The sequence below is a fragment of the Pleurodeles waltl genome, chromosome 1_1 (genome assembly GCF_031143425.1).
Source record: "Pleurodeles waltl isolate 20211129_DDA chromosome 1_1, aPleWal1.hap1.20221129, whole genome shotgun sequence".
Classification (NCBI taxonomy): Eukaryota; Metazoa; Chordata; class Amphibia; order Caudata; family Salamandridae; genus Pleurodeles; species Pleurodeles waltl.
This window is the reverse complement of record NC_090436.1, coordinates 435,092,374-435,114,669: the sequence shown is the minus strand read 5'-3', so window position 1 is coordinate 435,114,669 and position 22,296 is coordinate 435,092,374. Positions and strand designations below refer to the sequence as shown.

The 22,296-nt window shown below is 46.5% G+C and overlaps 1 protein-coding gene across 2 annotated transcripts in view; it reads right to left on the bottom strand.

Annotated features, from left to right (window-relative positions):
* The window catches only part of LOC138284934 (survival of motor neuron protein-like), a 347,932-nt gene that overhangs the window by 256,864 nt on the left and 68,772 nt on the right, over positions 1-22,296 (bottom strand). For both annotated transcript variants that reach the window (XM_069224276.1, XM_069224285.1), the window contains exon 5: positions 9,477-9,620. In XM_069224276.1, the coding sequence (XP_069080377.1) occupies positions 9,477-9,620 (144 nt within the window). The remainder of the gene's footprint in view (positions 1-9,476; positions 9,621-22,296) is intronic.

Genomic DNA, 22,296 nt, shown 5'->3' with positions numbered 1-22,296 from the left:
TATGCCACCCTAGGGACCCCTCACTCAGCACAGACACACTGCTTGCCAGCTTGTGTGTGCTGGTGGGGAGAAAATGACTAAGTCGACATGGCACTCCCCTCAGGGTGCCATGCCAACCTCCCACTGCCTGTGGCATAGGTAAGTCACCCCTCTAGTAGGCCTTACAGCCCTAAGGCAGGGTGCACTATACCACAGGTGAGGGCATATGTGCATGAGCACTATGCCCCTACAGTGTCTAAGCAAAACCTTAGACATTGTAAGTGCAGGGTAGCCATAAGAGTATATGGGCTGGGAGTCTGTCAAAAACGAACTCCACAGCTCCATAATGGCTACACTGAATACTGGGACGTTTAGTATCAAACTTCTCAGAATAATAAACCCACACTGATGCCAGTGTTGGATTTATTAAAAAATGCACACAGAGGGCATCTTAGAGATACCCCCTGTATTTTACCCAATTGATCAGTGCAGGACTGACTGGTCTGTGCCAGCCTGCTGCTGAGAGACGAGTGTCTGACCTCATGCGGTGAGAGCCTTTGTGCTCTCTGAGGACAGAAACAAAGCCTGCTCTGGGTGGAGGTGCTTCACACCTCCCCCCTACAGGAACTGTAACACCTAGCAGTGAGCTTCAAAGGCTCAAGCTTCGTGTTACAATGCCCCAGGGCACTCCAGCTAGTGGAGATGCCCACCTCCCGGACCCAGCCCCCACTTTTGGCGGCAAGTCCAGGAGAGATAATGAGAAAAACAAGGAGGAGTCACTGACCAGTCAGGACAGCCCCTAAGGTGTCCTGAGCTGAGGTGACTAACTTTTAGAAATCCTCCATCTTGCAGATGGAGGATTCCCCCAATAGGATTAGGGATGTGACCCCCTCCCCTTGGGAGGAGGCACAAAGAGGGTGTACCCACCCTCAGGGCTAGTAGCCATTGGCTACTAACCCCCTAGACCTAAACACGCCATTAAATTTAGTATTTAAGGGCTTCCCTGAACCTAAGAATTTAGATTCCTGCAACTACAAGAAGAAGGACTGCCTAGCTGAAAACCCCTGCAGATGAAGACCAGAAGACAACAACTGCCTTGGCTCCAGAAACTCACCGGCCTGTCTCCTGCCTTCCAAAGAACTCTGCTCCAGCGACGCCTTCCAAAGGGACCAGCGACCTCTGAATCCTCTGAGGACTGCCCTACTTCGACGACAAGAAACTCCCGAGGACAGCGGACCTGCTCCAAAAAGACTGCAACTTTATCCAAAGGAGCAGCTTTAAAGACCCCTGCAATCTCCCCGCAAGAAGCGTGAGACTTGCAACACTGCACCCGGCGACCCCGACTCGGCTGGTGGAGAACCAACACCTCAGGGAGGACCCCCGGACTACTCTACGACTGTGAGTACCAAAACCTGTCCCCCCTGAGCCCCCACAGCGCCGCCTGCAGAGGGAATCCCAAGGCTTCCCCTGACCGCAACTCTCTGAAACCTAAGTCCCGACGCCTGGAAAAGACCCTGCACCCGCAGCCCCCAGGACCTGAAGGACCGGACTTTCACTGCAGAAGTGACCCCCAGGAGTCCCTCTCCCTTGCCCAAGTGGAGGTTTTCCCGAGGAAGCCCCCCCTTGCCTGCCTGCAGCGCTGAAGAGATCCCTTGATCTCTCATTGACTTCCATTGCGAACCCGACGCTTGTTCTAACACTGCACCCGGCCGCCCCCGCGCCGCTGAGGGTGAAATTTCTGTGTGGGCTTGTGTCCCCCCCGGTGCCCTACAAAACCCCCCTGGTCTGCCCTCCGAAGACGCGGGTACTTACCTGCTGGCAGACTGGAACCGGGGCACCCCCTTCTCTCCATTGGAGCCTATGAGTTTTGGGCACCACTTTGAACTCTGCACCTGACCGGCCCTGAGCTGCTGGTGTGGTAACTTTGGGGTTGCTCTGAACCCCCAACGGTGGGCTACCTTGGACCAAGAACTGAACCCTGTAAGTGTCGTACTTACCTGGTAAAACTAACAAAAACTTACCTCCCCCAGGAACTGTGAAAATTGCACTGTGTCCACTTTTGAAATAGCTATTTGTGAATAACTTGAAAAGTATACATGCAATTGAAATGATTCAAAGTTCCTAATGTACTTACCTGCAATACCTTTCAAACAAGATATTACATGTTAAATTTGAACCTGTGGTTCTTAAAATAAACTAAGAAAAGATATTTTTCTGTACAAAACCTATTGGCTGGATTTGTCTCTGAGTGTGTGTACCTCATTTATTGTCTATGTGTATGTACAACAAATGCTTAACACTACTCCTTGGATAAGCCTACTGCTCGACCACACTACCACAAAATAGAGCATTAGTATTATCTCTTTTTACCACTATTTTACCTCTAAGGGGAACCCTTGGACTCTGTGCATGCTATTCCTTACTTTGAAATAGCACATACAGAGCCAACTTCCTACACACACTCAGAGACAAATCCAGCCAATAGGTTTTGTTATAGAAAAATATCTTTTCTTAGTTTATTTTAAGAACCACAGGTTCAAATTTAACATGTAATATCTTGTTTGAAAGGTATTGCAGGTAAGTACATTAGGAACTTTGAATCATTTCAATTGCATGTATACTTTTCAAGTTATTCACAAATAGCTATTTTAAAAGTGGACACTTAGTGCAATTTTCACAGTTCCTGGGGGAGGGAAGTTTTTGTTAGTTTTACCAGGTAAGTAAGACACTTACAGGGTTCAGTTCTTGGTCCAAGGTAGCCCACCGTTGGGGGTTCAGAGCAACCCCAAAGTTACCACACCAGCAGCTCAGGGCCGGTCAGGTGCAGAGTTCAAAGTGGTGCCCAAAACGCATAGGCTTCAATGGAGAGAAGGGGGTGCCCCGGTTCCAGTCTGCCAGCAGGTAAGTACCCGCGTCTTCGGAGGGCAGACCAGGGGGGTTTTGTAGGGCACCGGGGGGGACACAAGCCCACACAGAAATTTCACCCTCAGCGGCGCAGGGGCGGCCGGGTGCAGTGTTAGAACAAGCGTCGGGTTCGCAATGGAAGTCAATGAGAGATCAAGGGATCTCTTCAGCGCTGCAGGCAGGCAAGGGGGGGGCTTCCTCGGGGAAACCTCCACTTGGGCAAGGGAGAGGGACTCCTGGGGGTCACTTCTACAGGGAAAGTCCGGTCCTTCAGGTCCTGGGGGCTGCGGGTGCAGGGTCTTTTCCAGGCGTCGGGACTTAGGTTTCAGAGAGTCGCGGTCAGGGGAAGCCTCGGGATTCCCTCTGCAGGCGGCGCTGTGGGGGCTCAGGGGGGACAGGTTTTGGTACTCACAGTCGTAGAGTGGTCCGGGGGTCCTCCCTGAGGTGTTGGTTCTCCACCAGCCGAGTCGGGGTCGCCGGGTGCAGTGTTGCAAGTCTCACGCTTCTTGCGGGGAGATTGCAGGGTTCTTTAAAGCTGCTCCTTTGGATAAAGTTGCAGTCTTTTTGGAGCAGGTCCGCTGTCCTCAGGAGTTTCTTGTCGTCGTCGAAGCAGGGCAGTCCTCAGAGGATTCAGAGGTCGCTGGTCCCTTTGGAAGGCGTCGCTGGAGCAGAGTTCTTTGGAAGGCAGGAGACAGGCCGGTGAGTTTCTGGAGCCAAGGCAGTTGTTGTCTTCAGGTCTTCCTCTGCAGGGGTTTTCAGCTAGGCAGTCCTTCTTCTTGTTGTTGCAGGAATCTAATTTTTCTAGGGTTCAGGGTAGCCCTTAAATACTAAATTTAAGGGCGTGTTTAGGTCTGGGGGGTTAGTAGCCAATGGCTACTAGCCCTGAGGGTGGGTACACCCTCTTTGTGCCTCCTCCCAAGGGGAGGGGGTCACAATCCTAACCCTATTGGGGGAATCCTCCATCTGCAAGATGGAGGATTTCTAAAAGTTAGAGTCACCTCAGCTCAGGACACCTTAGGGGCTGTCCTGACTGGCCAGTGACTCCTCCTTGTTATTCTCATTATTTTCTCCGGCCTTGCCGCCAAAAGTGGGGGCCGGGGTCGGAGGGGGGCGGGCAACTCCACTAGCTGGAGTGTCCTGCGGTGCTGTGACAAAGGGGTGAGCCTTTGAGGCTCACCGCCAGGTGTTACAGCTCCTGCCTGGGGGAGGTGTTAGCATCTCCACCCAGTGCAGGCTTTGTTACTGGCCTCAGAGTGACAAAGGCACTCTCCCCATGGGGCCAGCAACATGTCTCTAGTGTGGCAGGCTGCTGGAACTAGTCAGCCTACACAGACAGTCGGTTAAGTTTCAGGGGGCACCTCTAAGGTGCCCTCTGGGGTGTATTTTGCAATAAAATGTACACTGGCATCAGTGTGCATTTATTGTGCTGAGAAGTTTGATACCAAACTTCCCAGTTTTCAGTGTAGCCATTATGGTGCTGTGGAGTTCGTGTAAAACAGACTCCCAGACCATATACTCTTATGGCTACCCTGCACTTACAATGTCTAAGGTTTTGCTTAGACACTGTAGGGGCACAGTGCTCATGCACTGGTACCCTCACCTATGGTATAGTGCACCCTGCCTTAGGGCTGTAAGGCCTGCTAGAGGGGTGTCTTACCTATACTGCATAGGCAGTGAGAGGCTGGCATGGCACCCTGAGGGGAGTGCCATGTCGACTTACTCATTTTGTTCTCACCAGCACACACAAGCTGGTCAGCAGTGTGTCTTTGCTGGGTGAGGGGTCTCTAGGGTGGCATAATACATGCTGCAGCCCTTAGAGACCTTCCCTGGCATCAGGGCCCTTGGTACCAGAGGTACCAGTTACAAGGGACTTATCTGGATGCCAGGGTCTGCCAATTGTGGATACAAAAGTACAGGTTAGGGAAAGAACACTGGTGCTGGGGCCTGGTTAGCAGGCCTCAGCACACTTTCAATTGTCAACATAGCATCAGCAAAGGCAAAAAGTCAGGGGGTAACCATGCCAAGGAGGCATTTCCTTACACACCTTATTAAAGTGCATTTGCTTTGATTGTGTGAATCAAACATCAGCTGTCAGGGTTGAGCAGTGAGAGAAGAAGCTGAAGTAAAAACTGTTAAGATTTAGCATGTGTGAATATTTATAGACAATGCTTGTAAGCATCAGAGCAAAATGAAAACGACAAACTACTACAGTTGCCTTCTATAATTCAGATGGCCTCTAGTACAGTGGTTCTTAACCAGCTCTGTGTGTCAGACGGCCAGGACCCATCGGACGTACACTGCACTGGGAATACCTCTGCTGTGGGCCCCAGATGGATTTCCTTTACAAAGAAACCGCCTCTGGAGCTGGGGAGGGCTTCCACATCTCCTGACATTGTTCCTGTGTTTTCAGGGAAATTACATCAGCGTGTTATTTTCCTGAAGACCAACATGAAATGAGTCGATCAGATCATTTCACCTTCTCCGCATCGGTGCTCCGTGGGGTTATCTGAGCCCTCGAAGCACCGATCCAGATGGGAACGGTATAGTTGAAAAGGGGCGAATCTCCACTTTCCAATGGTACCTTCCCCAAGTGGATCCCTACGTAGGGATCACCCAGGGAGGGCAATCCCCAAGTAGGGATCCACTCCACTAGACACCAGGGAGGGATGGCAGACACTTGGGCAAGGGTTTTTGGTCCTCCTGCTTTTTTAATGGCACAGTTCAGACTTTCTGCTCCCCCTGGGGAAGGGGGGGGGGGGAGGAGAGGAGGCAATAGCCCTCAGATCTGCCCCCTCGGTGAGGGTAACAGAAAGCCCACTAGCATATCAGGGAAGTGTATATTCAATTAATTTAGGAGTGACGGCTTCCAGTCAATGCCCCCCAACCCAATAAAAAAAAAACAGGCAGACTTTCTAACCCCCCCCACCCCCCGGGGCAGATGGGTAGGCACTAGGGATTCTGTATTTATTAGTGTAGGGGTGAGCGCTGTCCAGAATGGGCATGACAATGCCTCCCCCCGATACAGGTACAGTCTTTCTGCCAAACGCCTCGCCCCCACCTTCCCTTGACGAAAGGATCTCATCCCAATGCCAGCGACAGGAATGGATACAACAGAGGACAGTAGGAGTCTCAACGCAAGCACTCCCATTGCCCTTGGTTTGATCTTTTCCTGCTGCTGCACTAGGGCTGCAGGAGGGAAGCATTTTTATTGGCACAGGTGGGGCTATGCTGGGTGGTAAGAATTTTGTGGATTCCTGCAGATTCCAGAAGTTACCATCACAGAAATGTAAGGAAAATGTGTGATTTCAGGAAAAGTTTGAGGTTTGCAGGGCGTTGTGGGTAAGAAAATCTAATAGGATCCACGCAAGTCACACCATTCTGGACTTCACTTCATGTTTAGTTTTTAAAAAAATGTACAGTTTGGCAAGTTTTCCCTAGGTGCCAGCTGAGCTAGGGTCCAAAATCTGGAGCTACCCACATCAGAAAAAGAGGGTCAGTTTTCATTGGAAAAATGAGCTGCGTCCATGTTACGTTTTGGGCTATTTCCTGTCACTGGCACTAGGTCTACCCACACAAGTGAGGTACCATTTTCATCAGATTTAGAGGAATGCTTGGTGGAAGGAGGTTTGTGGCTCATAGAAGATTCAAGACATTTCTATCACAGAAATGTGAGGAAAATGTTTTTTTAAGTCAAAGTTTTAGGTTTGCAAGGGATTCTTGGTAAAAAAGAAAAAAAAAAAAAAAAAAAAAAATGGTGGTGAGAGCCACGAAAGTCAGCCCACACTGGATACCCTTAGGTGTCTAGTTTTATGAAATGTACAGGTTGGCTAGGTTCCCTAGGTGACAGCTGAGCTAGAGCCCACGCCGTAGAGCTACCCACATCAGAAAAAGAGGGCCAGTTTTGGGTGGAAAAATGTGCTGCGTCCATGTTCCGTTTTGCACTGTTTCCTATCGCGGGCACTACGCTTACCCACACAAGTGAGCTACTGTTTTTATCAGGAGACTTGTAGGAGCATAGAATAGTACAACATTTGTTATTACCAACTGGATTTCGCTGCATTTGTGCCTTTCAAATGTAAGCCAGTGTATAAGAAAGATGACATTTTGAAAAATACCCTCCAAATTAGACGCTAGTATGGGTACCTACAAATTCAGAGATTCAGAGATGTAGAAATAACCACTGCTCCTAAACTATATGTCTTGTGCCCATTTCAGAAATACATAAGATTCCTTGATACCATTTTTCACTCTGTCTTATTTTGCAATAAGAACTGGTCTATACTCGTTACTCAATAAAAAAGCCTTTGTGTGGTGCAGCTCAGTTGTTTGCTCTGCATAGCTTAGGTTGTTGAACAACCTACAAACCCTATATATCCCTGCAACCAGAAGGATCTAGCCGATATTATGATATATTCCTGTTGTCAATCTGCCATTGTGACAAAAAAATTACAGATGAAAATGTTGTCACAACACCGTTTTTTCCTATTTGTTCTCAATATATATTTTTTCCAACAGTTATTTTCCTTGGGAACGTCATGAGGGATCTATACATAGGACCCCTTGCTGAATTCAGAATTTGTCAATTTTTCAGAAATCTATAGCTTTTCTGGATCGGCCAAGGGTTTTATCCCGGTTTCCACCACAAACTGGAAGTAGGTCAGAGCACAAACAATAGGGAAAATAGGTTACCTCTTAGAAAAATGGCAAAACTGTGGTACAAATGTTTTCTTTTTTTTTAAGCTCCTGTTCCTGAAAGCTGAGAGGACAGTGACTTTAGTACAGCAAACCGTTTGTGGGTACCACTTTTAGAGAAAGAAATAGGCATGTTTATGTTGAGCACTTATTCCTTATTTATTTTTTTAATGCTGCTATATTTTGCCTATTTTCTCAGTTCCCTCCAGGGGACTCCTCTAACCCTCTGCACCTTTAAAATCCCCAAGATGTGGGAAATCAATGACGCAAATTTGGTGTGCATACCTTGTGTGTCCAAAAAGCCCAATCTACCCCCAACAGCCAAAAAAGGGCTCAGCATGGGGAGGTTGTTAGGGGTGAGAAGGCTTATCAGTGTAAGGGTTAACTAGGCCTGTTCAGATTTTCCATTACGTTAGATTAATTTAGATAAGTAAGCATTACTAGTTGATGCAGAATTTGTGGTAATTATGCAATCACTCCTGCTTGTGTAATTGGGGGTACAATGGGGTAAAAAAAAAAAAAAAAAAAAATAATAATAATCATACCCCAAGAGCACACTCAGCGATTGTAAGCGGGGCCTCACACTTCATAATCTGCAGCATTTAGCTCAGTTTCTACGTGCAAAATGTACCCTTGCCTCCATTTTGTGCTAGAAAAATAGCACTAAATGGCAGCTGCAAGTTGGAGACATCCTACCCCAAGAGAACATTTAGCGCCATTTCTTAGGGCAAAATGTTTCCTCACCTTCAATTTGGACACAAGGGTGCATTTTGCGCTAAGAAATAGCAAAAAATGCAGAATTACTCTTCTTTTGTAATTCAAGCATATTATTGTGGAATTCTTCAGTAATTCTGCACGTTAAACCCACACCTATTCTTAACCTGTGGTCCAGGGACACCTGGGGATCCACAAAACCTACCCAGTGGGTCTGCAACTGCTTAGAAAATTAAATATTTATAATGGATTAATACAGGCACAAAATAATGAAACAAAATATAGAACTGAACATTTTAAAACGTTCTGCAAGTGCGAAGGGATTTGAAAATGGAAGCTAAAAATTAAGTTAGTATCAGATTGATTTTTGGGAGCAGTTCAAATGCATCCAATAGAACTTATTATGAACGATGAGTGGCTTTAATTGAATTGAGTAAAGCTCCAACCTTCACACTAAGATTAAAATATTTAAGAATTTAATTAAAGCATATATTTCTATGGTGAATGCTCTTTTCTGTATTTTCCGTACTGTTCTGCAATCCAAATCATGGAGGGGCCCAGAGCATTCCAGTAATGAATCAGTGGGGGTCCCTGGATTCCAATAATGATTCAGGTGGGGGTGTTGTTTCTCAGTAATTATCAAGTTGGGGATCCACAGAAATCAAAAGGTTAAGAGCCACGGCTCTAGTGGAACATAAAAATACCCACTGAATGAGGCATAACTGCTAAAATGATCCCTGTCTGAAATGTTGTTCCGTGCCTATACTGACCTAGAAATAGCAGAGGAAAGAAAAGTAAGATTTTTCTATCTCTGTACTACCATAAAGCACATTAAGAGCCACATGGTTCACAATGTTTTTGGAGAATGGGGCACCAGAGCGGAATACTGGATGGTCAAATGCAGGACAAACTAGGCTAGCTGCCCAGGACAGTGGGGCAAGCCTCCTCCTGGTACATGCATGCAATTGGGGGAGGAGATTGAGAACTGCATATTCCACCTATGTTGTACTAGCTCCAGTGCATCGGCCTTGCAGAGAATATTTGACTATTTGTATAGGGTAGTAAAACATGAGGACAAAAAGCAGCTGACTGCAACAAAATACCTTTTTCACAACACATTCATTTGACTTACGTTTTAACAAGGCAGTAAAAGTGACAGAACATAAGTGTGCTTGTAAATCGCATACCCTTCCTAGGCCTGGCAAAGGAAACGGAGAAAAATGGGAGTTCCAGGTGGTGTTCTTTGGAATGGTACGCGTGGGTGGTTTACTTGCCGGCGATCTCGAAGATTGTTCACTCTCATCCGTTGAATATGAAGTTTCTGCTTCATTCTGGATAAAAATTAAAACACTAGTCAGTGGCCTCAACTAATACACTAAGCCCATCGTTGGTGGAAACGAATTACTTCTTAAGGAATACTGTACAATGTAACCTTTTATTTAGTTATCAAGCAGGTATTCAGAAAGCGTTGTTTATCATGCGGCTAGTGGCAAGGTTATTTCTCACGCCTTGAATTTTAAATTAAACAAAGTTTCTTTTTTTAAGTCATGCATTTTTTTTAGTTTATCTCCGTTACTGACAAGCTCTCTAAAGTCGGACAAAAGTAAATTCTCTTGCAAATGAGGTATCCGTGCACACCTCGTGTAGGTTTCATCATATGTTGGTACAAATTCAATAATTATATTTAAATTTAATGGAAAAACTGCACAGAGAGGGGAGATACTGAAACCGCCTCAACACGTTGTCATCTTTAACGCCCATTAACTATTTATTAACAACACATCGTTTTTCTAACAGCCGCAAGCAACTAGCCTTGCACCACTTGTGCCCCTTGTTCCAGCATCCAAGAATACATAGGATCGTGTCTCCTTCCCTAGGAATGTACAGTTGAAACTTTTTTTGCTTCCAAGCATCAAAAGAGGACCATGCAGGGCCCGACAAGGCCTTGTCGTTCAAGAGAACGAGCACCACAGCAGAATTACTTAGAAATTTATTCTCCACCTACCCTGATTTTGCTCCATGTCTAGGCTTTCAACACTTGGCATTAGGAAGGGATTACAAGCCATTATCCATGGTCCTAAAATTTTTCAACAAGGATGATGCGGGTTCTCACTGAGCCATACAGAGTAATATGACTGAGATCTTGTGATCGGACGCAGCCGTCAAACCAAAGACAAATTAAATGCCTTTTCCTCAATATACACTCCTTTTCCAATTTTAAGAATCCTCCAGATGATGGTGGGTCCCAGTTCTTCAAGAGGTAGGGAACACTGGCATTTTCCCGTTTAGCCTGCTTACTTAATTCCATTCACCCCCACATGCTGATAGGTCCTGGTGAGGTCATGTTGCACATGATACGGTATTCGAAGGCATGTAAAGAGTCTTTTGAACTTGCATTCCCCATTTTGTAATAAAAATATATTTCCAGAGGAGCATTCAGCCTATTTCTTTTCACCTAGTTTAAATTAGAGGGAGCATTCTAAAGACGCTGGTGCAAATCAGAGCAATTTGCAGTGTCAAGAGCTATTTACAATGCTGTATCATTCTTGAAAACAATGCACTTACGTTATTTCCAAATAGGACAATTTAGAAACAACAGAAGTCAGCAGTAGATCAAATAATCTGCCTGTATATTTAGAAAGCTTTGTGTTTATGCAAAGCCATCCCAACATTACTACAGATTACTTCATCATATAGAGATCATCAAAAACACTTCTTGGCATCATACCAAAAAGATAGTCTATATGACGTAATATGTTCACAAATAGTCAAAAATCACTGAATGGATGAATCACTGACCCTAGCCAAGCATCCTTAACTCTTTCAATAATATCAGGGAATTCCCTAAGGAAAAACCCTCAGACATTTTTACTGTACATCTGGATACCCGCTATCATCCAGTAAGAACATACCTAAGGAGTTTGCCTACTTCGGTGTGGATAGACTGCCTATGAAAAGCGTGCCACAATACGTTGTGGGTGAGGCAACCTTTCCAAATATCTTTTTGGGATTCCTGAGGGATTCAGGAGTAAAGGCACTGAGTCCTCCTTGAAAAAAAGACCTAGGAATCTATTGTGGAAATAATATGCCCATTAGTCACTTTGACAAGGCCAATATTTGTTCTTACTAAACTCAGCCTTTCTTATTTGGGCCACTGCTCTGAAAATTCTGACAGAAAAAAACTAAGATTTTGTGACCATGTTCGAGACACCTGAATCGCCATAGCAAAAAATCATATACTGTATCGTAGGATGTCCATGGATATCATGACATAGAATATTCCTGCTTGCATTTGGGGATCCTGGAAAACCTTAAATCCACACAACGGATATCTAGTTGAGGTCTGACATTTTTAAATGCAGTGACAAGCTCCTTAGCCTTTACAGGCTGCGCTTCCCACAGATAGACATAAAACAAAAGTGTACTACAAAACCACATCTTCAAACTTTTGCACAGAGGTATAGTGCGGTCAAAAGGTTAATGTTAAAGCCTAAAGAAATATCCAGTTACACAAGCAGATTGTAAAGAGAAGCTGGAAAAAACATAGTTGCTTCTATGCCTTAGTATGTCTAGTACAGGCAACTGTCAATTTCAGTTCTTTTTTCCGGTTTTGTTGTGACGATCGCAGAACACTTCAATGGCTTTTTCTACCTGTTGAAAGGTATTTTCTGCCCCACAGAAGTTGAAAAGGCTTTGCTTCGTTCAATGTTTAATGAGTTTGAAGCATTTTCAACGTTTTTTCAACAGCTTTTAAAAGGACATATTTTCTCAAAGCCTTCAATCTTCATGAAGTGCCCTTTGTGTGGGAGGAAGGCAGATTCTGACTCCATGCAGAATGGGTGGTATCTTTACTACGCTCATGCTCTGTAGGAAGTTGGCTCTGTATGTGCTATTTCAAAGTAAGGAATAGCATGCACAGAGTCCAAGGGTTCCCCTTAGAGGTAAGATAGTGGCAAAAAGAGATAATACTAATGCTCTATTTTGTGGTAGTGTGGTCGAGCAGTAGGCTTATCCAAGGAGTAGTGTTAAGCATTTGTTGTACATACACATAGACAATAAATGAGGTACACACACTCAGAGACAAATCCAGCCAATAGGTTTTTGTATAGAAAAATATCTTTTCTTAGTTTATTTTAAGAACCACAGGTTCAAATTCTACATGTAATATCTCATTCGAAAGGTATTGCAGGTAAGTACTTTAGGAACTTCAAATCATCAAAATTGCATGTATACTTTTCAAGTTATTCACAAATAGCTGTTTTAAAAGTGGACACTTAGTGCAATTTTCACAGTTCCTAGGGGAGGTAAGTATTTGTTAGGTTAACCAGGTAAGTAAGACACTTACAGGGCTTAGTTCTTGGTCCAAGGTAGCCCACCGTTGGGGGTTCAGAGCAACCCCAAAGTCACCACACCAGCAGCTCAGGGCCGGTCAGGTGCAGAGTTCAAAGTGGTGCCCAAAACACATAGGCTAGAATGGAGAGAAGGGGGTGCCCCAGTTCCGGTCTGCTTGCAGGTAAGTACCCGCGTCTTCGGAGGGCAGACCAGAGGGGTTTTGTAGGGCACCGGGGGGGACACAAGCCCACACAGAAATTTCACCCTCAGCAGCGCGGGGGCGGCCGGGTGCAGTGTAGAAACAAGCGTCGGGTTTGTAATGGAAGTCAATGGGAGATCTAGGGATCTCTTCAGCGCTGCAGGCAGGCAAGGGGGGGGGGGGGTTCCTCGGGGAAACCTCCACTTGATCAAGGGAGAGGGACTCCTGGGGGTCACTCCTCCAGTGAAAGTCCGGTCCTTCAGGTCCTGGGGGCTGCGGGTGCAGGGTCTCTCCCAGGTGTCGGGACTTAGGATTCAAAGAGTCGCGGTCAGGGGAAGCCTCGGGATTCCCTCTGCAGGCGGCGCTGTGGGGGCTCAGGGGGGACAGGTTTTGGTACTCACAGTCTTAGAGTAGTCCTGGGGTCCCTCCTGAGGTGTTGGATCGCCACCAGCCGAGTCGGGGTCGCCGGGTGCAGTGTTGCAAGTCTCACGCTTCTTGCGGGGAGCTTGCAGGGTTCTTTAAAGCTGCTGGAAACAAAGTTGCAGCTTTTCTTGGAGCAGGTCCGCTGTCCTCGGGAGTTTCTTGTCTTTTCGAAGCAGGGGCAGTCCTCAGAGGATGTCGAGGTCGCTGGTCCCTTTGGAAGGCGTCGCTGGAGCAGGATCTTTGGAAGGCAGGAGACAGGCCGGTGAGTTTCTGGAGCCAAGGCAGTTGTCGTCTTCTGGTCTTCCGCTGCAGGGGTTTTCAGCTAGGCAGTCCTTCTTCTTGTAGTTGCAGGAATCTAATTTTCTAGGGTTCAGGGTAGCCCTTAAATACTAAATTTAAGGGCGTGTTTAGGTCTGGGGGGTTAGTAGCCAATGGCTACTAGCCCTGAGGGTGGGTACACCCTCTTTGTGCCTCCTCCCAAGGGGAGGGGGTCACAATCCTAACCCTATTGGGGGAATCCTCCATCTGCAAGATGGAGGATTTCTAAAAGTCAGAGTCACCTCAGCTCAGGACACCTTAGGGGCTGTCCTGACTGGCCAGTGACTCCTCCTTGTTTTTCTCATTATCTTCTCCGGCCTTGCCGCCAAAAGTGGGGCCTGGCCGGAGGGGGCGGGCAACTCCACTAGCTGGAGTGTCCTGCTGGGTTGGCACAAAGGAGGTGAGCCTTTGAGGCTCACCGCCAGGTGTGACAATTCCTGCCTGGGGGAGGTGTTAGCATCTCCACCCAGTGCAGGCTTTGTTACTGGCCTCAGAGTGACGAAGGCACTCTCCCCATGGGGCCAGCAACATGTCTCGGTTTGTGGCAGGCTGCTAAAACTAGTCAGCCTACACAGATAGTCGGTTAAGTTTCAGGGGGCACCTCTAAGGTGCCCTCTGGGGCGTATTTTACAATAAAATGTACACTGGCATCAGTGTGCATTTATTGTGCTGAGAAGTTTGATACCAAACTTCCCAGTTTTCAGTGTAGCCAATATGGTGCTGTGGAGTTCGTGTTTGACGGACTCCCAGACCATATACTCTTATGGCTACCCTGCACTTACAATGTCTAAGGTTTTGTTTAGACACTGTAGGGGTACCATGCTCATGCACTGGTACCCTCACCTATGGTATAGTGCACCCTGCCTTAGGGCTGTAAGGCCTGCTAGAGGGGTGTCTTACCTATACTGCATAGGCAGTGAGAGGCTGGCATGGCACCCTGAGGGGAGTGCCATGTCGACTTACTCGTTTTGTCCTCACTAGCACACACAAGCTGGCAAGCAGTGTGTCTGTGCTGAGTGAGAGGTCTCCAGGGTGGCATAAGACATGCTGCAGCCCTTAGAGACCTTCCTTGGCATCAGGGCCCTTGGTACTAGAAGTACCAGTTACAAGGGACTTATCTGGATGCCAGGGTCTGCCAATTGTGGATACAAAAGTACAGGTTAGGGAAAGAACACTGGTGCTGGGGCCTGGTTAGCAGGCCTCAGCACACTTTCAATTGTAAACATAGCATCAGCAAAGGCAAAAAGTCAGGGGGCAACCATGCCAAGGAGGCATTTCCTTACATGCTCTATCCAGGAATGTGAATTTTGTAATAAAATATCAAAGCGTGCCTAAAAGATCAAGAATGTGGTCTCGGAGGCAAGTTAGCGGACATCAGACTTAAGAGGAAAGAAAACACCACTGCACGATGTCCAGGAAAGATCCTCCTTCCTCTGTGACCTCCTTAAGAAGAATTTCAAATAGAAAGATCTTGAGAGAAAAATAAACATTGACATCTAAGTTTGCTACCCACCACTTCCAATCAACAAAGGTTTAGATGTTGAAGCATGGCTCCATTTAGACATATTTGACATTGAGAACAGACTCCGCCATAAGACCGATGGCGACATCTAAGTATAAACACTGGTTCAGTGATGACACCAACATTTACTCTCAAGAGACGTTCTCGCTCACCATCCTGGTGTGTAATGGCAAAGCATCACTTGACGTCAGAGCACTGGACAGCAAAACAGTTTGTCAAACATCCTCACATTACTCAATATCACATTGCATGATACAGATATGTTTTACATACACAGTGGCTTTTCAAACTGTTCCTGGACACTTGGATCTGACTCCTATGCCACCAAAGCCTCTGCCAAATGAGTATCCCAACTGAAGATCCTTCTCAGAAACTTTATTCACCTTGAGTTTTCCTTCTAAGCTAGTGATGGTCAGAGACATACCTCTGTTTCCAATCAGGTAGATGTCTGTTACAGAACCATATTCTGGCCCACAATATATTCCCTCTCTGCTCACTCTGAAGATTGATTTGCCTGCTTTATAACCTGCTGAACACCCAGAGGAAGCATTTGCACTGCAGCTCAAGAGGACCAGGTAGTCTTCAAATCTTACTCATGATGCATCAGGCTCACACATCTACGCCACAGCTTCACTAACCTACTCCAAATCAAAGTCATTACCAACATATAGTAATCATCTTCCAAGATGTGCTGGTTTGGAGAGCACCAAAACTGAACATTTCTTTTGAAATTACAACAGCATCAGTGTCTGATCATGGAGACGTTCAAGCTGCAATACCTAGACCTTTACTTCCCCTGGCTCCAGGGTTTGCAGAACTTCGGGCAGAAAGGTTTCTCACTCCAGCAGCTGCTGTAAGTCTGCTACTCTAAGGCTCCTTAAAAAATACAAAGCACAGCATCAGTATCCTACCTATTTACACTAAGAATCAAACCCAGATTCTATAAATATACCAGCATCCCAGAAGGAACCTGAATCAATACCCAAGACATCAGTTTCTCTTGACAGGGAAAGTAAATGCGAGTGATGTTTGCTGGGCTGCTGATACGCTAAAGTGGCTAGCTGAACAGCTCTATTAGAGATGTGGAATTCTTATAGCCCGATTCCCACAACATATTGTTTAAGGTCAAGGACAACAAGTATTCATGTCTATTTTGTCCTTTAGACAAGTAGGCCCAACACTCCCTGCAGCACAAATCCTTTGGCTGCCAAGTTACTGTGTATTATAGATAGGGGAAAGGCATGGTCAGCACTTTGATGATTCATTAATGCAAAGCCTTTCCTAGGGTGAGTGCTCTAAAGAAGTGTTGAAAGCCTTGGACTGCACTATTGACAGTGGTTGCAGTATAAAAATGTATATACTTTTGCAAATTTTAACAATATGCGGCTATGAATAATGCTCCCATAATGTTCTCTGATTGGATGCAAATATTTCATGAGAGCAAGATTGAGGATTCTTTGCTTTCGAAATAAATTGTTCACAATATTGCAAATAAGAAAAACGTTTTGCTAAACTACCATAACGTTTTAGGTAACACTTCTGTGAAGCATAATTTAGTAAAATGTGTTGATGCATATGAGTACTTTAAAAACTATTGAGTAACAAGTTTCAACAGGGTTATGGAAAACATGAAAATAAACTAGCATTGTAGCTGTTCTTTAAAGGACTGCAGGGGCCAGGGTAAGAGGGGCTACTTCAATCACAGGGGGAATGAACACTGCATGGTTCATTCATCTAGAGATGGTGGACAATAGGTTTTACTGGAACCAGACCAGGCCCTATTTATCAGAAATACAGACCAGGGCAAAGAGACTGGGTGCAGCTGGGAGCTCTCTGGCACAGTGTGTGGCAAATACGAGGGGCAGATCACCCAAACCCGCACACACATCACCAGCTGTACTGGCAGCAGGAAGAAAGAGAAAGCCAGCCACCTGAGAGAAAAGAATACCAATGTGCCGGCTCCTAGGTTTCCACACATGAAGTCACAAATATGCTACTCTGCACTCTAAGACGTTCTTGCACATGTAAACCTCAAACTTGCCCATAATATGACTGACATGCAAGCTCAACTTTCATACATTGCCACACCTATGGAGACGAGCGTTGACAATGCCAATAGGTGTGGATTATGAATGCACTGTCAAGCAAGACCTCTGTGCTGCTCCCAGAGAAAAAACACCATAAATTATCCAAATATCTAAGACACTTTATGTAAAGAAATGGCTCCCTGTTGCAATTACCCCCCACTTTTTGCCTGATGCTGACGCTGACTTGACTCAGAAGTGTGCTGGGACCCTGCTAACCAGGCCCCAGCACCAGTGTTCTTTCACCTAAAATGTACCATTGTCTCCACAATTGGCACAACCCTGGCACCCAGGTAAGTCCCTTGTAACTGGTACCCCTGGTACCAAGGGCCCTGATGCCAGGGAAGGTCTCTAAGGGCTGCAGCATGACTTATGCCACCCTAGGGACTCCTCACTCAGCACAGACACACTGCTTGCCAGCTTGTGTGCGCTGGTGGGGAGAAAATGACTAAGTCGACATGGCACTCCCCTCAGGGTGCCATGCCAACCTCACACTGCCTGTGGCATAGGTCAGTCACCCCTCTAGCAGGCCTTACAGCCCTAAGGCAGGGTGCACTATACCACAGGTGAGGGCATATGTGCATGAGCACTATGCCCCAACAGTGTCTAAGCAAAACCTTAGACATTGTAAGTGCAGGGTAGCTGTAGGAAGTTGGCTCTGTATGTGCTATTTCAAAGTAAGGAATAGCATGCACAGAGTCCAAGGGTTCCCCCTAGAGGTAAAATAGTGGTAAAAATAGATAATACTAATGCTCTATTTTGTGGTAGTGTGGTCGAGCAGTAGGCTTATCCAAGGAGTAGTGTTAAGCATTTGTTGTACATACACATAGACAATAAATGAGGTACACACACTCCGAGACAAATCCAGCCAATCGGTTTTGTTATAGAAAAATATCTTTTCTTAGTTTATTTTAAGAACCACAGGTTCAAATTTCACATGTAATATCTTGTTTGAAAGGTATTGCAGGTAAGTACATTAGGAACTTTGAATCATTTCAATTGCATGTATACTTTTCAAGTTATTCACAAATAGCGACTTTAAAAGTGGACACAGTGCAATTTTCACAGTTCCTGGGGGAGGTAAGTTTTTGTTAGTTTTACCAGGTAAGTAAGACACTTACAGGGTTAAGTTCTTGGTCCAAGGTAGCCCACCGTTGGGGGTTCAGAGCAACCCCAAAGTTACCACACCAGCAGCTCAGGGCCGGTCAGGTGCAGAGTTCAAAGTGGTGCCCAAAACGCATAGGCTTCAATGGAGAGAAGGGGGTGCCCCGGTTCCAGTCTGCCAGCAGGTAAGTACCCGCGTCTTCGGAGGGCAGACCAGGGGGGTTTTGTAGGGCACCGGGGGGGGGGACACAAGCCCACACAGAAATTTCACCCTCAGCGGCGCGGGGGCGGCCGGGTGCAGTGTTAGAACAAGCGTCGGGTTCGCAATGGAAGTCAATGAGAGATCAAGGGATCTCTTCAGCGCTGCAGGCAGGCAAGGGGGGGCTTCCTCGGGGAAACCTCCACTTGGGCAAGGGAGAGGGACTCCTGGGGGTTACTTCTGCAGTGAAAGTCCGGTCCTTCAGGTCCTGGGGGCTGCGGGTGCAGGGTCTTTTCCAGGCGTCGGGACTTAGGTTTCAGAGAGTCGCGGTCAGGGGAAGCCTTGGGATTCCCTCTGCAGGCGGCGCTGTGGGGGCTCAGGGGGGACAGGTTTTGGTACTCACAGTCGTAGAGTAGTCCGGGGGTCCTCCCTGAGGTGTTGGTTCTCCACCAGCCGAGTCGGGGTCGCCGGGTGCAGTGTTGCAAGTCTCACGCTTCTTGCGGGGAGATTGCAGGGTTTTTTAAAGCTGCTCCTTTGGATAAAGTTGCAGTCTTTTTGGAGCAGGTCCGCTGTCCTCGGGAGTTTCTTGTCGTCGAAGCAGGGCAGTCCTCAGAGGATTCAGAGGTCGCTGGTCCCTTTGGAAGGCGTCGCTGGAGCAGAGTTCTTTGGAAGGCAGGAGACAGGCCGGTGAGTTTCTGGAGCCAAGGCAGTTGTTGTCTTCTGGTCTTCCTCTGCAGGGGTTTTCAGCTAGGCAGTCCTTCTTGTTGTTGCAGGAATCTAATTTTCTAGGGTTCAGGGTAGCCCTTAAATACTAAATTTAAGGGCGTGTTTAGGTCTGGGGGGTTAGTAGCCAATGGCTACTAGCCCTGAGGGTGGGTACACCCTCTTTGTGCCTCCTCCCAAGGGGAGGGGGTCACAATCCTAACCCTATTGGGGGAATCCTCCATCTGCAAGATGGAGGATTTCTAAAAGTTAGAGTCACCTCAGCTCAGGACACCTTAGGGGCTGTCCTGACTGGCCAGTGACTCCTCCTTGTTTTTCTCATTATCTCTCCTGGACTTGCCGCCAAAAGTGGGGGCTGGGTCCAGGAGGCGGGCATCTCCACTAGCTGGAGTGCCCTGGGGCATTGTAACACGAAGCTTGAGCCTTTGAAGCTCACTGCTAGGTGTTACAGTTCCTGCAGGGGGGAGGTGTGAAGCACCTCCACCGAGAGCAGGCTTTGTTTCTGTCCTCAGAGAGCACAAAGGCTCTCACCGCATGAGGTCAGACACTCGTCTCTCAGCAGCAGGCTGGCACAGACCAGTCAGTCCTGCACTGAACAATTGGGTAAAATACAGGGGGTATCTCTAAGATGCCCTCTGTGTGCATTTTTTAATAAATCCAACACTGGCATCAGTGTGGGTTTATTATTCTGAGAAGTTTGATACTAAACTTCCCAGTATTCAGTGTAGCCATTATGGAGCTGTGGAGTTTGTTTTTGACAGACTCCCAGCCCATATACTCTTATGGCTACCCTGCACTTACAATGTCTAAGGTTTTGCTTAGACACTGTAGGGGCATAGTGCTCATGCACATATGCCCTCACCTGTGGTATAGTGCACCCTGCCTTAGGGCTGTAAGGCCTACTAGAGGGGTGACTTACCTATGCCACAGGCAGTGGGAGGTTGGCATGGCACCCTGAGGGGAGTGCCATGTCGACTTAGTCATTTTCTCCCCATCAGCACACACAAGCTGGCAAGCAGTGTGTCTGTGCTGAGTGAGGGGTCCCTAGGGTGGCATAAGACATGCTGCAGCCCTTAGAGACCTTCCCTGGCATCAGGGCCCTTGGTACCAGGGGTACCAGTTACAAGGGACTTACCTGGGTGCCAGGGTTGTGCCAATTGTGGAGACAATGGTACATTTTAGGTGAAAGAACACTGGTGCTGGGGCCTGGTTAGCAGGGTCCCAGCACACTTCTCAGTCAAGTCAGCATCAGTATCAGGCAAAAAGTGGGGGGTAACTGCAACAGGGAGCCATTTCTTTACACCTCCTATCAATCAGATGAAGACTGCAAGCACCACTTACGACAGCCTGTTCATAAACAGTCTGAGATAAAGAAAGAACGTTTAACTTCCCCTAATTTATAACCTATTGAACTGATGTACAGTCAATGAAAGGGATAGTACTCTCCTCATTTTTCAAATAAAACCTTATTTTATAAAGTAAAGCTCATGCTTATGTGGCATAGAATTCTTTTTGACCTTAAAGAACAAGTTACTTACCTTCAGTAAAGCCTTATCTGGTAGCGACAGACTAGCCGCAGATTCCTTATCTTAGAATTCTCCCCCAGGTGTCAGACTGGATCCAGAATTGTTTTTTCCCTAGCAGTACTTCTGCATGTCAATAGAGGGCACTGCGTGACTCAACGTCATCCTCGGATATGATGTAGACAGAGTCCATATAGTTTCCTCACTGAAGTCACTTTCTTCCTAGACTAGAATCCGCATAACAACGCAGAGCCACATAGAAACTGGCAATAGAACAGTGTATACACCAAAGAGGTGGATGTAAATTTGATGTTACAACCACTAAATTGAAAGCATAGCAAAATAATGCCTCGAAGCGGGACTGAAACCAGGTAACATAGTTCGCAGAGCGGGGAGGATGGGTGGGTTGATAAGGAATCTGCAGCTAGTCTGTGTCTCTATCAGATAAGGCAATACCAAAGGTAAGTAACTTGTTCATCTGATAGAGAAAACAGCAGCAGATTCCTTGTCTTAGAATTCAATACCAAAGCAATATCAGCCCAGGAGGGTGGGCTGCAAACATATCACATCTAAGTCCCGCACTAAACAAACGGTCAACTAAAGGTGAAGTAGACCAGATATATGAGAGACAAGGGTGAGGAGAAGTATCCAGCTCACTCAAAAAGAGTGGACGAACCACAGAATATCAAAAGGAGATATGATAAGTCATGGGTGTCTAAAACAGATGGCAATGAAAATGACTCTGTTGGAAGAGAATCATAAGAGGTAAGAACATGAAGTGCCTCAAGGTAGGAGCCAAAAGAATGAGGTGCAAAAGCATCCTAATAGTGACTGTGAAAGAAGAAACCGACCACTCAGCAAGGGGTAACCCAAAGGGTAAGAAAAAAGGAGAGGTACGAATATGAGCCGCTTGCATCAAGATGCCCAGTGAAAACCCGCAAGAAGCAGGAAGCGTAACGCTGGAAGGAAGTGAAACTGAACAATAGATTGTAGGTGTCCAAAAACACCCAAGGGAAAGCATGCAAAGATCTGAAACAGAACTGTGGGGCACATAGAGTCAGTTGACAGAAGACACAAAAGGTATGCCAATGGCAGGTTATAAACGGGTAAAGTTGGAGGACTGAAAAAAAATTCCCACCTAGGGACGCATACAGAGGGGATAGACATGCAAAGACATGGATGTGTCCACATAGAAATTGTCTAGGGACATGCATAGTACCAGGACAATACAGGTGTCATAACAGAAGGCACTAGGATGCCATAGGAGGGATTGGAACCCTTGAACTGTAGGTGGCAGTGACACTAAAGGCTCAAGATCCGCTCCGGGTGCAAGATAAATAGAAAAAAAAAAAAAAGAGTTGCGCAAGAGCAACCACACAGGAGGAAAAGAAAGAGGGGAGAGAGTGCACCCCTCAAGAAAGAAAAACCCAAGCCAAAGATGAAAATGGTGGTCAGTGTAACAAAATAAGTAGAGGGTGTAGAACCACCTGCTGATAGAAACCAACAGAAAACTTACAGTATATGAAAACAGAAACACAGAATAGAGAAATACCCTTTTTGGTCACAGAAAGGGCATAAGC